A 15,609-nucleotide genomic window follows, 5' to 3' on the forward strand; every position below is an offset into this window, starting at 1 on the left:
GAAGAAGGCTGAGCACCGAAGAATTGATGCTTTTGAACTGTGGTGTTGGAGAAGACTCTTGAGAGTTCCTTGGACTGCAAGGAGATCCAACCAGTCCATTCTGAAGGAGATCAGCCCTGGGATTTCTTTGGAGGGAATGATGCTGAAGCTGAAACTCCAGTACTTTGGCCACCTCATGTGAAGAGTTGACTCGTTGGAAAAGACTCTGATGCTGGGAGGGACTGGGGGCAGGAGGAGAAGGGGATGACAGAGGATGAGATGGCTGGATGGCATCACTAACTCAATGGACGTGAGTCTCAGTGAACTCCGGGAGTTGGTGATGGACAGGGAGGCCTGGCGTGCTGCGATTCATGGGGTCGCAAAGCGTCGGACACGACTGAGCAACTGATCTGATAATGAGTGATGTTGAGCATCTTTTCATGTGTTTGTTAGCCATCTGTATGTCTTCTTTGGAGAAATGTCTATTTAGTTCTTTGGCCAATTTTTTGATTATGTCGTTTGTGTTTCTGGAATTGAGCTGCTGGAGTTGCTTGTATATTTTTGAGATTAGTTGTTTGTCAGTTGCTTCATTTGCTATTATTTTCTGCCATTCTGAAGGCTGTCTTTTCACCTTGCTTATAGTTTCTTTTGTTGTGCAGAAGCTTTTAATTTTAATTAGATCCCATTTGTTTATTATTGCTTTTATTTCCAATATTCTGGGAGGTGGGTCATAGAGGATCCTGCTGTGATGTATGTTGGAGAGTGTTTTGCCTATGTTCTCCTCTAAATCAATATAGTGAAAAATGAGTATACTAACCAAAGCAATCTATAGATTCAATGCAATCCCTATCAAGCTACCAATGGTATTTTTCACAGAGCTAGAACAAATAACTTCACAATTTGTATGGAAATACAAAAAACCTCGAATAGCCAAAGCAATCTTGAGAAAGAAGAATGGAACTGGAGGAATCAACCTGCCTGACTTCAGGCTCTACTACAAAGCCACAGTCATCAGGACAGTATGGTACTGGCACAAAGACAGAAATATAGATCAATGAAACAAAAGAAAGCCCAGAGATAAAGCCACACACCTATGGACACCTTATCTTTGACAAAGGAGGCAAGAATATACAATGGAGAAAAGACAATCTCTTTAACAAGTGGTGCTGGGAAAACTGGTCAACCACTTGTAAAAGAATGAAACTAGAACACTGTCTAACACCATACACAAAAATAAACTCAAAATGGATTAAAGATCTAAACATAAGACCAGAAACTACATCACTATTTTAAAGTTGTTTAAAATAACACAGAAACTCCCATCACATAAGTATGTATGGCAATGACTCTCACTGGCCAGTATGCATTCTAGGAATTTATGTATTACTTTATATACATACACACATATTTGGCACAAAAATTAAAAAAAATACTCCCACTTCTTACAATGCTTTTAGTAATATTTTTAGTCTATTCCCCTAGATCTCAAAATGTAGTTGTGACCCACTAAATTCATTTCATTCTTCACTAAGTATCTGTGACACACAGTTTGAAAATCACTGAGCTACTGGACAAAAAAATCAAAGAAAAAAACCAACCTGGAGCTAGTGAAAGAAGTTGTCTTTTCATAATCATTTCCTTTGGGGGCACACTTGCAGCCATTTGGAAAAGTTAAAAGACAGAAAGGAGCAGGGCAAAATGATTATAAATATTGGAACTGGGCATGAAATCAAACCTGTGGCCACTTGGGAAATGTCAGTGACTGCATCATGACTTAAACAGTTGCCAGCTTCGGGCGCTGTTTCACAACCTCAAGACAGTGTTTGTTTGAAGGTCTGCACGCGTCTGCAAAGCCACCATGGAGTGTTATGCAGGCTCTCTGAAGGACTGCCTGAATTTAACAGCAATCCTGGGAGATGGTTGCAGAGGTATGTTTCCCTTTTCCCTTCTGGTTTTTTAGAATGCTTCCATAAACCTACAGGTCAATCATTAGCCATATTAAGAAACAGGATAGATGTTCCATGACTTCACTTTGAAAAGTCTCCAATGTTAACCTATTTTCTTACAAAATCTGCTTTGGGCTGCTGTATGAAAATGGTTTGTTTTCAGAAGTAATTCTAGAACCACAGAAAAGTTTAAGAGAAAACAACAAAGCAACACAATGCATAACACTTTCAGGAAGGACGTTCTTCCAACTGCCCTTGCATCATTTTTTCCTTTTGTAAAATATAGAATTTAAGACTGAGAAAGGAAGAAATTTTTTGGACTATTCTAGATGCACCGAGTAAATGATTTATGAAATTTTTTTTATTTAATTTTATTTTATTTTTAAACCTGAAACACTGTATTAGTTTTGCCAAACATCAAAAAACACCCTAGAATGAGATTCCAGTGATGTGTATTCTATTCTGATTCTGCCTCTGAAATTAGCTTTGTAATCTTAGTCTTCCCTGGTGGCTCAGATGGTAAAGAGCCTCCTTGCGATGCAGGAGAAAGAAAGTGAAAGTCGCTCAGTCGTGTCTGACTCTTTGTGATCCCATGGACTCTACAGTCCATGGGATTCTCCAGTCAGAATACTGGAGTGAGTAGCCGTTCCCTTCTCTAGGGGATCTTACCAACCCAGGATTTGAACCCAGATCTCCCACACTGCAGGCGGATTCTTTACCTGCTAAGCCCCCAGGGAAGCCCTGGGTTCAATCCCTGGGTCGGGAAGATCCCCTGGAGAAGGAGATGGCAATCCACTCCAGTATTCTTGCCTGGAAAATCCCACAGATGGAGAAGCCTGGCAGGCTACAGTCCAAGGGGTCGCAAAGAGTCGGACACGACTGAGTGACTAACACACGCAGAATCTTAGGCATATAAATTAATCTGTTAACATATACAAAATATTTAGCATACTGCCCCCAATAATTAGTAGGGGCTACATAAATATTCTTTGAAAATGTTGGATTTCAAGCTCTCAAAATCCTAAAGTGATACAGTACATAATAATGTTTAACTGAATACACCAACTGCTATTGTATCATGCTTCAACATTATATGCAGATAAAGAAAACAGATACTTAACAGCTTTTTACATAATATAAGCCCCTAACTAGTTGTGAGTGGAATGAAGTGAATTTTAGTTATTCATAATGATTCCTTGTGAAGCATACAAAAACAGCTTTGGCTTTATTGTATGAACAAGTTTTACTGAATAAATACTGCAGTTCAATGTGGCAGAAGAATGACTCTTACTAAAGGAATAAAACAAAAATAGGCTCTCTGTCCAAACCTAATAGCCATATTACAACCATGAAACCAAATTGGGATAGCAGGAAATACTATAAATTACTCTTGTTTTCCATTTTTTTAAACATGATTTTGAAGCTAAACGGAGTTGTTTTCTCTGCTGTAATCAGCTTTGATAAAGTCCTATGAGAGATGATTCTCTTTTGTAGGGCAATCTTAGAAATAAAAAACTTGGGACTTCCCTGTTGGTCCAGTGGTTCAGAATCCACCCTGCAATGAAGGGACATGGTTCAATCCTTGGTCAGGGAACTAAGATCCCACAGGGCACAACTAAGACCCAACGCAGCCAAAAAAAAAAAAAAGAAATAAAAAATTTTCTGGAAACTTGGGATGCAATTCGGATTTCTGGAGACACTGAGCTACCATTTCTCAACACACTGCTTGCAGAAAAACACCACCAACATTTTGTTATCACAATCTTTTAAACACACTTATGATGTTAACTTGGGCTTCCCAGGTGATATGAGTGGTAAAGAACCTGCTTGCCAATGTAGGACACGTAAGAGATGAGGGTTCAGTCCCTAGATGGGGGCATGGCAACTCAGTCCAGAATTTTCGCCTAAAGAATTCCACGGAGAGGAGCCTGGTGGGCTATAGTCCATAGGGTCACAAAGAGTCTAACATGAGTGCAGTGACTTAGCATGCACATACAAGATGTTGACTTAGTGACAAATGCTGGATGTGTTTCTTTAGTTTGTGAGGATGAAATCGATCAAACTAAAATAAAATGTTACTAAGGTAGTAAAAATTAAGGTATTTTTTTAGATAACTCTGCCATTCATTTAGGGAGCACTCTAATTACATGCAGTGACCAAAATCTTAGACCAACTGTGTTTTATTAGGTTGCTGCTGCTGCTCCTAAGTCACTTTAGTTGTATCCGACTCTCTGCGACCCCCATAGATGGCAGCCCACCAGGCTCCGCTGTCCCTGGGATTCTCCAGGCAAGAATACTGGAGTGGATAATTGCAGTTTCAGACCATGAATTTTAAATTATTATAACTAGGCTCAAATATATCAAAGTAGGAACCATTACAATCAACACATTTTTGCCAACGAGAAATAAGTTTGTTTATTCCTGAAGCATAAAAATCTGTGCTTTGGGATTTGGTGAACTCTTGGAAAGCATTTTCTGAATCCTGCTGGTTGTGGAAACATTTTCCCTGCAAAAAGTTGTCAAGATGCTTGAAGAAGTGAAAGTCCGTTGGTGAGATGTCAGGTGAATATGGAAGGTGAGACTAAACTTCATAGTTCAATTTATTCAAATTTTGAACCACTGGTTGTACAACATGTGGTCAGGAATTATCATGGAGAAGAATTAGGCCCTTTCTGTGGACCAATGCCAGCGGCAGGCATTGCAGTTTTAGGAGTATCTCATTGATCTGCTGAGCATACTTCTCAGATGTAATGGTTTTGGGATTCAAAAAGCTGTAGTGGGTCAGACTGGTTCAGTTCAGTTCAGTCCCTCAGTTGTGTCCGACTCTTTGTGACCCCATGGACTGCAGCATGCCAGGCCTCCCTGTCCATCACCAACTCCCGGAGTTTACTCAAACTCACGTCCATCGAGTCAGTGATGCCATCCAACCATCTCATCCTCTGTCCTCCCCTTCCCTTCTCGCCTTCAATCTTTCCCAGCATCAGGGTCTTTTCCAATGAATCATGTCCATCTCTTTATGACTCTGTGGACTGCAGCATGCCAGGCTCTTCTGTCTTTCACTATTTCCTGGAGTTTGCTCACATTCATGTCCACTGAGTTGGTGATGCTAGCTAACTAATTTATCCTCTGCCACCCCCTTCTCCTCCTGCCCTCAATCTCTCCTCTTCACATCAGGTGGCCAAAGCATTGGAGCTTCAGTTGCAGCAACAGTCCTTCCAATGAATATTCAGGACTGATTTCTTTTAGGATTGAGTGGTTTGATCTCTTTGCAGTCCAAGGGACTCTCAAAAGTCTTCTCCAGCACCATAATTCAAAAGCATCAATTCTTTGACACTTAGCCTTCTTAATGGTCCAAATATCACATTGGTACATGACTACTGGAAAATCCATAGCTTGGACTATACGGACTTTTGTCGGCAAGTGATGTCTCTTTTTTTTAATATGCTGTCTAGGTTTGTCATATGTTTCCTTCCAAGAAGCAAGCATCTTTTAAATTTCATGGCTGCAGTCACTGTTGGCAGTGATCTTTCATTATTAGTATGTAGGAATGCAAGAGATTTCTGTGTGTTAATTTTGTAACTTGCAACTTTACCAAATTCACTGATGAGCTCTGGTTTTCTGGAAGCATCATTAGGATTTTCTATGTATAGTATCATATCTTGGAGCCCATGAAAATAAAATCTGTCACTGTTTCCATTTTTTCCTCTTCTTTCTGCCATGAAGTGATGGGACCAGATGTCATGATCCTGGTTTTCTGAATGTTGAGTTTCAAGCCAGCTTTTTCACTCTCCTCTTTCACCTTCATCAAGAGGCTCTTTAGTTCCTCTTCACTTTTTGCCATTTGAGTGGTATCATACTGCATATCCGAGGCTGTTGATATTTCTCCCAGCAATTTTGACTCCAGCTTGTGATTCATTGAGCCCAGTATTTCACATGTATACACACTTGCCCTTATTTATGTTATACATACATAACCTTTCAAAGGTGATCCTCATCATTCATGGATTCTGTATTTGTGAAGTTGCCAATTCATTAAAATTGATTTTAATTCCAAAATAAACAAGCGCAGTGCCTTTGTAGTTGCTCACAGATGTATGCAGAACATTGAAAAGTCTAAGTCACAAGGCACATGTTCCTGGTTAAGGCTGAATACAGTGTGGCTCTGCTTTATTCCAAGTCTCATCCTGTACAAGTGTCCTTTTCTCAGTCTACTGGGATGCAGTTTGGCATCTTTTTACCTCCTTCTTTCCTGGTAATCTCTCTTTTTAAACAGTCCACAAGCATGTAGGTGCAGAGCTACCTAGTGCCCTAAACCTGAGGAGGTTATGGTGTGCCTTATGGAGAAAATACATGTGCTGGGTAAGCTTCACTCAGGGGCTGTCAGACTTGGCTGTGAGTTTGATATTAATGAATTAGCAGTATAGTAAAGAAGGTGTATTCAAACATGAACACACATAAAGCAAGATTGTACTTTGGTTGGTTGATGAAATGAGACCAAAATGTGACCAGAGGCTTGAAGAACTGTCTTTACTGCTAGGAACAGTGGTCCAGTACTTACTAAATCAGTGTTTGTGGCAACCTTGTAGAACATAATGATGGCAAATAATGAGAATATATTTATCTTGTTTTAGAAATGAAATGAATATAAAATGTGAAAAAATATATGTATGTGTACATATATATGTACATAAATATGCTATGTTTCTATTATATATAAAATAAGTTATATGTAATATAATATATCTAAAAATACATATAGTCATATTTTTAAATTTAATAATAAAAATGAAAAAGGAAAAGAAGTAAAATGTCACTGTTTGCAGATGACATGATACTATTCATAGAAAATCCTAATGATGTTGCCAGAAAACCAGAGCTCATCAATGAATTTGGTAGAGTTGCAAACTACAAAATTAAAACACAGAAATCTCTAGCATTCCTATACACTAATAGTGAAAGATCAGAAAGAGAAATTAAGGAAACAATATAATTTACCATCACATCAAAAAGAATAAAATATCTAGAAGCAAACCTACCCAAGGAGGCAAAAGACTTATACTTCAAAAACTGTAAGATACTGATGAAAGAAGTCAAAGATGACAGTAACAGATGGAGAGATACCATGCTCCTAGATTGGAAGAATCAATGTTGTCAAAATGACCATACCACCCAAAGGCATCTACAGATTCAATACAATCCCTATGAAACTATAGCATTTTTCACAGAATTAGAAGAAAAGAATTTACTATTTGTATGGAAACATGAGATAAATAATGTTTAATCAAATTCCAGTATAACTCATTCACTGGGTTATCATCATTACAGACGCCTGAACAACCTGTAAAACGACAGAAGATGAAGCCAGTCTCCAGAGCATTGCTTGGCTTCAGTCTCAGGCCACACCAGTCTCTGGAGAATTCCTGAACTAGGAGAGCCTCCCCAGAGCACAGCTTCATACAGATCTGATCTTCAGAAGATATGCAACATTCCAAAGCAGCAATGTGTGGAGTAGTGAGTCCTTTGATATAACCATGTTTCAAGGAATTCAAACAGCAATAGATTAATAGATTTCTCCTATCAAAATTTTTTTGTTCCTTTAATATTGCTTGAAATTTTCCACTGCTGCTTGTTTCATAGGAATATAGGAAGAATCAAGAATATAATATTTATAAAGCTTTTATGGTCCTTGGGGAAAATGTGTTAAATATCCAGGAGTATTTATACATCCTATAAAAATAGAATATAATGTTTTAAAGATCAGAAAATCGTCAATGTACTTTGTTTTGTAGCACAATGTTTTGATAAAGCAAATACCAAGTTGAACTGAAGTTGTATGTGTAGATAAATGTTAAAAGAATATCTAACTTTCTATTAAAAAAATCATAAAAATTGTAATGCCTTTATAAGTATACGCCATTTTAACTAATAACTACTATATTTACTGTCATTAAAAAACAATAATAATGAATATTATCCACAAAACATCCTATTTAGCTAATTGTTCGTCTGTCACAACTGTGTGATTTATGATACAACATCATTTATTCTTCTGTGGTGTTAAAATAATCCCTTTTAAACCAATGCCTATTTTTCAAAATGCCTTCTACCTTTCTGCTGAGCAGGGAGAGAAGTGCAGCATCTTTTCAGAATTTACCTTGAATAATAAATTGTTCCATGTTTTCTTTGAAAGGCTGGATGTGCTCTTTTGACGACACTTGGTAAACTTTCCCCGCTTCAACTTCACAGGCTGAAATTACAGAGAGACAGTGTTCAGAACGGCACGCTGCTAACGGTGCACCGAAACAGTTACAAATCGTTTTAGGAAATCCTGTTAACCATGCAACTGACAAACGTCAGCATCCAACGCTGTCAAAAGAAGCCTAGCATCAAGGCTTCACTCTAGGGGATTATAAAAAGAAACTAAAAATATTATAGTTGATGTACACATTATGTTAGTTTCAGGTATACAACACTGATTCAACATTTAAATACATTATGGAATGAATACCATGGTGAGTCTAGTAACTATCTGTGACCATACAAAGCTATTTCAATATTACTGAGTATATTCCTCATGCTGTATATTAAACCCCATTCAGTTCAGTTCAGTCGCTCAGTCGTGTCTGTCTCTTTGCGACCCCATGAATCACAGCACGCCAGGCCTCCCTGTCCATCACCAACTCCCGGAGTCTACTCAAACTCATGTCCATCGAGTTGGTGATGCCATCCAGCCATCTCATCCTCTGTCCTCCCCTTCTCCTCCTGCTCCCAATCCCTCCAAGCATCAGGGTCTTTTCCAATGAGTCAACTCTTCACATGAGGTGGCCAAAGTATTGGAGTTTCAGCTTTAGCATCAGTCCTTCCAATGAACACGCAGGACTGATCTCCTTTAGGATGGACTGGTTGGCTCTCCTTGCAGTCCAAGGGACCCACAAGTCTTCTCCAGCACCACAGTTCAAAAGTATCAATTCTTCAGCGCTCAGCTTTCTTCACAGTCCAACTCTCATAGCCATACATAACCACTGGAAAAACCATAGCATTGACTAGATGGACTTTATTGGCAAAGTAATGTCTCTGCTTTTGAATATACTATCTAGGTTGGTCATAACTTTCCTTCCAAGGAGTAAGCGTCTTTTAATTTCATGGCTGTAGTCACCATCTGCAGTGATTTTGGAGCCCCCCAAAATACAGTCTGACACTGTTTCCCCATCTATTCCCCATGAACAACAGACCGGTTCCAAATAGGAAAAGGAGTACTTCAAGGCTGTATATTGTCACCCTGCTTATTTAACTTATATGCAGAGTACATCAAGAGAAATGCTGGGCTGGAAGAAGCACAAGCTGGAATCAAGATAACCTCAGATATGCAGATGGCACCACCCTTATGGCAGAAAGTGAAGAGGAACTAAAAAGCCTCTTGATGAAGGTGAAAGAGGAGAGTGAAAAAGTTGACTTAAACCTCAACATTAAACCCCATTACTTATTTTATATTAAATGCAAGATTATACCTCTTATCCACATTGCCTTTTTCAACCATCCCTGCACCCCTACCCCTGCAACCATAAGCTTATTCTCTGTATCTATGTATCTTTTCTGTTTTGTTTGATCATTTGTTTTGCTTTTTGGATTCCACACATAACTGACAGTCATACAACACTGTCTTTCTCACCTGACATATTCCACTTAGCATAATACCCTCCAGGTCCATTTGCGCTGCTGCAAGTAGGAATCTTTCCTTTTTCCATGGCTGAATAACATTCCACTGTATGTGTAGGTGAAATGTGTGTGTGTGTGTGTGTATATATATAAACAGATATACACACATATGTATATGTAAAACATGTCTTATTAATCCATTCATCTATTGGTGGATACTTAGGTTGCTTCCAAATCTTGGCTATTTATAAATTAGGCTTCAACAAACACAGGGGGCGTATACATCATTTTCAATTAGCATTTTTACTGGTATAAATACTCAGAACTGGAATTCAGAATTGGTTCCAAATAGGGAAACGAGTACGTTAAGGCTATATGTTGTCACCCTGCTTCTTTAACTTATATGCAGAGTACATCATGAGAAATCCTGGGCTGGAGGAAGCACAAGTTGGAATCAAGATTGCCTGAAGAAACATCAATAACCTCAGATATGCAGATGACACCACCCTTATGCCAGAAAGTGAAGAAGAACTAAAGAGCCTCCTGATAAAAGTAAAAGAAGAGAGTGAAAAAGTTGGCTTTAAAACTCAACATTCAGAAAACTAAGATCATGGCATCTTGTCCCACCACTTCATGGCAAATAGATGGGAAAACAGTGGAAACAGTGACAGACTTTATTTTTTGGGGCATCAAAATCACTGCAGATGGTGACTACAGCCATGAAGTTAAAAGATGCTTGCTCCTTAAAAGAAAAGTTATGACCAACCTAGACAGCATATTAAAAAGCAGAGACATTACTTTGCCAACAAAGGTCCATCTAGTCAAAGTTATGGTTTTTCCAGTAGTCGTGTATGGATGTGAGAGTCAGACTATAAAGAAAGCTGAGTGCCGAAGAATTGATGCTTTTGAACTGTGGTGTTGGAGAAGACTCTTGAGAGTCCCTTGGACTGCAAAGAGATCCAACCATTCAATTCTAAAGGAAATCAGTCCTGAATATTCATTGGAAGTACTGATGCTGAAGCTGAAACTCCAATACTTTGGCCACCTGATGCAAAGAATCGACTCATTGGAAAAGACCCTGATGCTGGGAAAGATTGAAGGCGAGAGGAGAAGGGGACGACAGAGGATGAGATGGTTGGATGGCATCACCAACTCAATGCACATGAGTTTGAATAAACTCCAGGAGTTGGTGATGGACAGGGAGGCCTGGCATGCTGCAGTCCATGGGGTCACAAAGAGTCAGACACGACTCAGCAACTGAACTGGACTGATGATATTTCTATTTTCAATTTTTTGAGGAATTGTCGGTGTTCTTGTCGCACAGAGTAGGACACGACTGAAGCAACTTAGCAGCAGCAGCAGCAGCAGCAGCATACTGTTCTCTACAGTAGCTGCTTGAATTTACATGCCCAGGAACAGTGAATGAGGGTTCCCTTTTCTCCACATTCTTCTCACCAATAGTTATTTCTTGTCTTTTTGATAATGGTCATTCTAAGAGAAGTTAGGTGATAGCACATTGGTTTCAATTTGTGCTCCACATCACTAATCATCAGGAAAGCATCAGGAAATATCGTGTGTTTGTTGGCTATCTTTTTGTCCTTTGGAGAAATGACTGTTCAGGTCCTCTGTAGTTTTTAATTGGATTGTTTGTTCTTTTTAATATTAGGTTATAAGATTTCTTGATATAAGTTGAATATTAAGCCTTTATCCAGTATATTATCTTCTCCCATATAAAATATCTGCTCCCATACAGCAGGCTGCCTTTTCATTTTGATGGTTTCTTTGGCTGTACAAATGCTTTTTTGTTTGACATAGTCCCATTTATTTTTGCTTTTCTTACCCTTGCCTGAGGAAACATATCTAAAAAATGTCCCTAGGACCTAAAACGAAAAAGAATATACTGCCTATATTTTCCTGTAGGTGTTTTGTGGTTTCAGGTCTTACATTTGACTCTTTAACCATTTTACCTCTGAATATGTTGTAAGAAAATAGTCCAGTATCACTGTTTTGCATGTGGCTGTCCAGTTTCCCCAAAAGCATTTATTGAAGTGGCTGTCTTTCCCCCACCACATATTATTGATTTCTCTGACATATATTAATTGACCATGTAAGTGTGAATTTATTTCTGGAGTATCTATTTTGTTCCAGTGATACATGAGTCTGTTTTCCTGCCAGTACCAATCATGTTTTGATTACTGTATCTTTGTAGTGTAGTCTGAAGTCAGGGAATGTGATTATCTTCAGCTTTGTCTTTTCTCAAGATTGCTTTGGCTTTTGGGGTTGTTTGTGGTTCCATACAAATTTTAGAATTTATTCCAGTTTTATGAAAAATTCCACTGGTAGTTTGTTAGCGACTATGTAGATTACCTTGGGAAGTATGGACATTTTAGCAACATTAATTCTTCCAATCCATAGGCATGGTATGTCTTTCCATTTATTTGTCTTGTCCTCAACTTCTTTCATCAACATCTTAGAGTTTTCAAGTCTTTCCCCTCCTTGGTTAAATTTATTCCCAGGCATATTTTTCTTGATACAATTGTAAATGGATCATTTTCTTAATTTTTCTTTCACATAATCATTATCAGTGTATGGAAATTTCTGCAGATCTCTGTGTACAGTAAGTCCCCTATAAACAAACAAGCTCTGTTCTGAGAGCACGTTCATAAGTCCAATTTGGTCGTAAGTCCAACAAAGATGGTCTAGTTACCCAACTAACACAATCGGCTATTTACTGCTGTTTTACACTTCTGTTCAGACATCCTGAGCTTGAAATAAAGATACTCTACTACTGTACTCTTTACAACACTGTAAAGCGCACAGAAGCACAATCACTTGTAGAGAATGCACACGAGTGACAACGTATGCCAGACACACGAACTAACTTATGTGATTGGATATGTGAACAATGTTTGCATCATTGAAAGTTTGCAACCTGAAGGTTCATATTAATATGTGGGGGACTACTCTATTAAATTCTGTACTCTTTAAAAAAATTTTTTTTCTGATTCAACTTTCTTTTTTTTTGTATTTTATTTTTTAACTTTACAATATTGTATTGGTTTTGCCATATATCACCATTAAAAAGAATAAATTTGAATCAGTTCTAATGAGGTGGATGAAACTGGGGCCTATTATACAGAGTGAAGTAAACCAGAAAGAAATTCTGTACTCTTTAACTTTACTAAATTCATTTATTAGTTCTGGTTGTCTTTTGGTGGTGTCTTTAGAAATTTTTATATATAGTATCATGTCATCTGCAAACAGTGACAGTTTTACTTCTCCCATTCCAATTTGGATTCCTTTTATTTCTTTTCTTTGTCTGATTGCTGTGGCTAGGATTTCCAAAACTATGGTGAATAAAAGTGGCAAGATGGACATCCTTGTCTTGCCCCTGACCTTAGAGAAAATGCTTCTTGCTTTTCACAAGTGACTATGATGTTTGCTGTGGGCTTATCCTACAGAGATTTTGTTATGTTGGGGTATATTCCCTCTATACGCAGTTTGTGGAGAGTTCTTATTGTAAAAAGAAGTTGAATTTCGTCAAAAGCTTTTTCTACATCTATTAAAATGATCATATGATTGTTATTCTTCAGTTTGTTCATTGAGGAGGCTTTTCAGAGTCTACATGCCAAGGCTTCCATCCTAGTCATTTTGAAAAGTAATCTCCAGGTACAAGACACGAAAAAGATTAAAACAGTGATTCTAATGTGCATTATTGTGTGAAGGAGGGAGGGGAAAGAAGGATGCTGACTGGGTTCATAGCTTTGGAGGTTTGGGGATGAAGCACACAGGAAGAAGAGTATTTTTCAGAGAAAAGAAAATTAATTTGCTTTTGAACTCGCTGAGTTTTAAGATGCCAGTGGAACATCCATGTGTGGCTGCCAGCAAGCAGCTGGGTGTATAAGTCTGCAGATCAGAGCAATACAGGAAAACTCTGAATAAGACCACTTGAGAAAGCATGTCTAGTGAGAAGAAGAGCAAGCCAAGGTTGAACATCTGAGCAATGCCAACTGTAATGAAGAAGCAGAGGAAGAGAAGGCTATGAAGACAGAAGATTTAGAAGGAAATGTCAGATATTATAAGGAGAACCAGGAGTGAGTGGGACTAGTGTGTTCCAATGAGAGGAATTCTCAGTATTTTTGGTTACTCTCCATACACAAGTGATGCGCTTCCATGGACAAATCGAGTGCACAGGCTACAAAAATTTAAGAGGTAAAAGCAACAAAAAGGTAAAATGCAACAGCTGTAACTTTCAAAAAGACAGTCAGCTTTTCTGTGCCTGAGGCTTTTTATCTGCAATACACAGTGATAGAACCTGCTTCTTGGAGTTGTTACAAGGAATGTCAGTTAATGCACGCAGAGCACTTAGAACGGAGCCTGGTACATGTTAAGGCCCATGTAAGTTTTCACCAGCATTACTGCTATTATCCTTAGTTTTATCAGCAACAATAGCAGAGCAGCATGGCCTGCAGGCTAACAGCATGGGTTCTGGAGACTGGGTTTATAGCTTACTTACAAGCTGTGAGTCTTTGGCCAGGTATGCATCCCCTCTGTGCTTCAGTTTCTTCATCTGTAACATGGGGTTAATAATAGTGTCTACTTTGCTATGAAGATGAAAGGGTTTTGCATAGGTAAAATATGCAGAAGACTACTGGATACACAATAAGAGGATTATCAGGTTTGCTACAATTACCACCACCAGCAGAGGGACAGCTTCTAACACAACAAGAACACGGAACTCTCATCTCCTAAGCACTGCACTGAGGCAATGCTTCAGATGTGGGAATGACATTTATAGGGACAAACTCAGGCATGTTACCATTTTCCATACTATTATTGTATTCTTTACTGGTCATCACTAACCCTGATCTGCCTCACACTAATGATCAACGGCCACATGATGTGCGGATGTTGTGGGTGACACACCTGGACCAGATGAGCATCCAGCTCTCTGTCACCACCTGTGATACCCCTCAAGGTATCTCTGTTCTCAGAGAGGAGGGGCCATAACTTCAGAGTCAGCAAAGGCATGAACCTCTGTGCGGTGTGAGCAAGCCTCCAAGTTGCTTTCTGGCGGAGAGGTGGTCTCAGCATAAACACATGACATGGGGAGTGCACACTGTTGGCAATGGGCCTTCTTCTCACATGAGGTCTCAGGAAGCACGAAAAGTCAACATTTACTTATTATCATAAGCAATACCATAGAGGTCACTTAGATCATCTAAATGCATTCACTCTATTAAGTGAGGGAAGTCCAAAGCAAAACTAATTATAAATTACTTATTTGACATATGTAGTATCTATGTAAACACCATAATTTTATATAACAAAACTCCACAAGTTTGTACCCTGTAGAATTTAGGAAGAGACAGTGGTATTGATTCTTTAAGCTTCAACCTTGAATATACTGAATGACACCAAAACATTATAACATATGTAAGACATGGAAGCAACCTAGATGTCCATCAGCAGATGAATGGATAAGAAAGCTCTGGTACATATACACAATGGAATATTACTCAGTCATTAAAAAGAATACATTTGAGTCAGTTCTAATGAGGTGGATGAAACTGGAGCCTATTATACAGAGTGAAGTAAACCAGAAAGGAAAACACCAATACAGTATACTAATGCATATATATGGAATTTAGAAAGGTGGTAATGATAACCCTATATGCACAATAGCAAAAGAGACACAGATGTATAGAACAGTCTTTTGGACTCTGTGGGAGAGGGCGAGGGTGGGATGATTTGGGAGAATGGCATTGAAAAAGGTATAATATCATATAAGAAATGAATCGCCAGTCCAGGTTCAATGCAGGATACAGGATACTTGGGGCTGGTGCACTGGGATGACCCAGAGGGATGGGAAGGGGAGGGAGGTGGGAGGGGGGTTCAGGATGGGGAACACATGTACACCTGTGGCAGATTCATGTTAATGTATGGCAAAACCACTACAATATTGTAAAGTAATTAGCCTCAAAAAAAGAAAAAGACGTGATGAAGTCATGAAAGTTAAGTGCCATGC

At 38.7% G+C, this 15,609-nt stretch overlaps 1 protein-coding gene across 1 annotated transcript in view; it reads right to left on the reverse strand.

The window, feature by feature from the left end:
• Window positions 1–15,609, reverse strand: part of FMN2 (formin 2) — a 373,106-nt gene that overhangs the window by 61,759 nt on the left and 295,738 nt on the right. The window contains exon 14 of the mRNA XM_055587923.1: window positions 8,080–8,172. Within this exon, the coding sequence (XP_055443898.1) occupies window positions 8,080–8,172 (93 nt within the window). The remainder of the gene's footprint in view (window positions 1–8,079; window positions 8,173–15,609) is intronic.

Source organism: Bubalus kerabau, chromosome 1, assembly GCF_029407905.1.
Source record: "Bubalus kerabau isolate K-KA32 ecotype Philippines breed swamp buffalo chromosome 1, PCC_UOA_SB_1v2, whole genome shotgun sequence".
NCBI classification, from domain to species: Eukaryota; Metazoa; Chordata; class Mammalia; order Artiodactyla; family Bovidae; genus Bubalus; species Bubalus kerabau.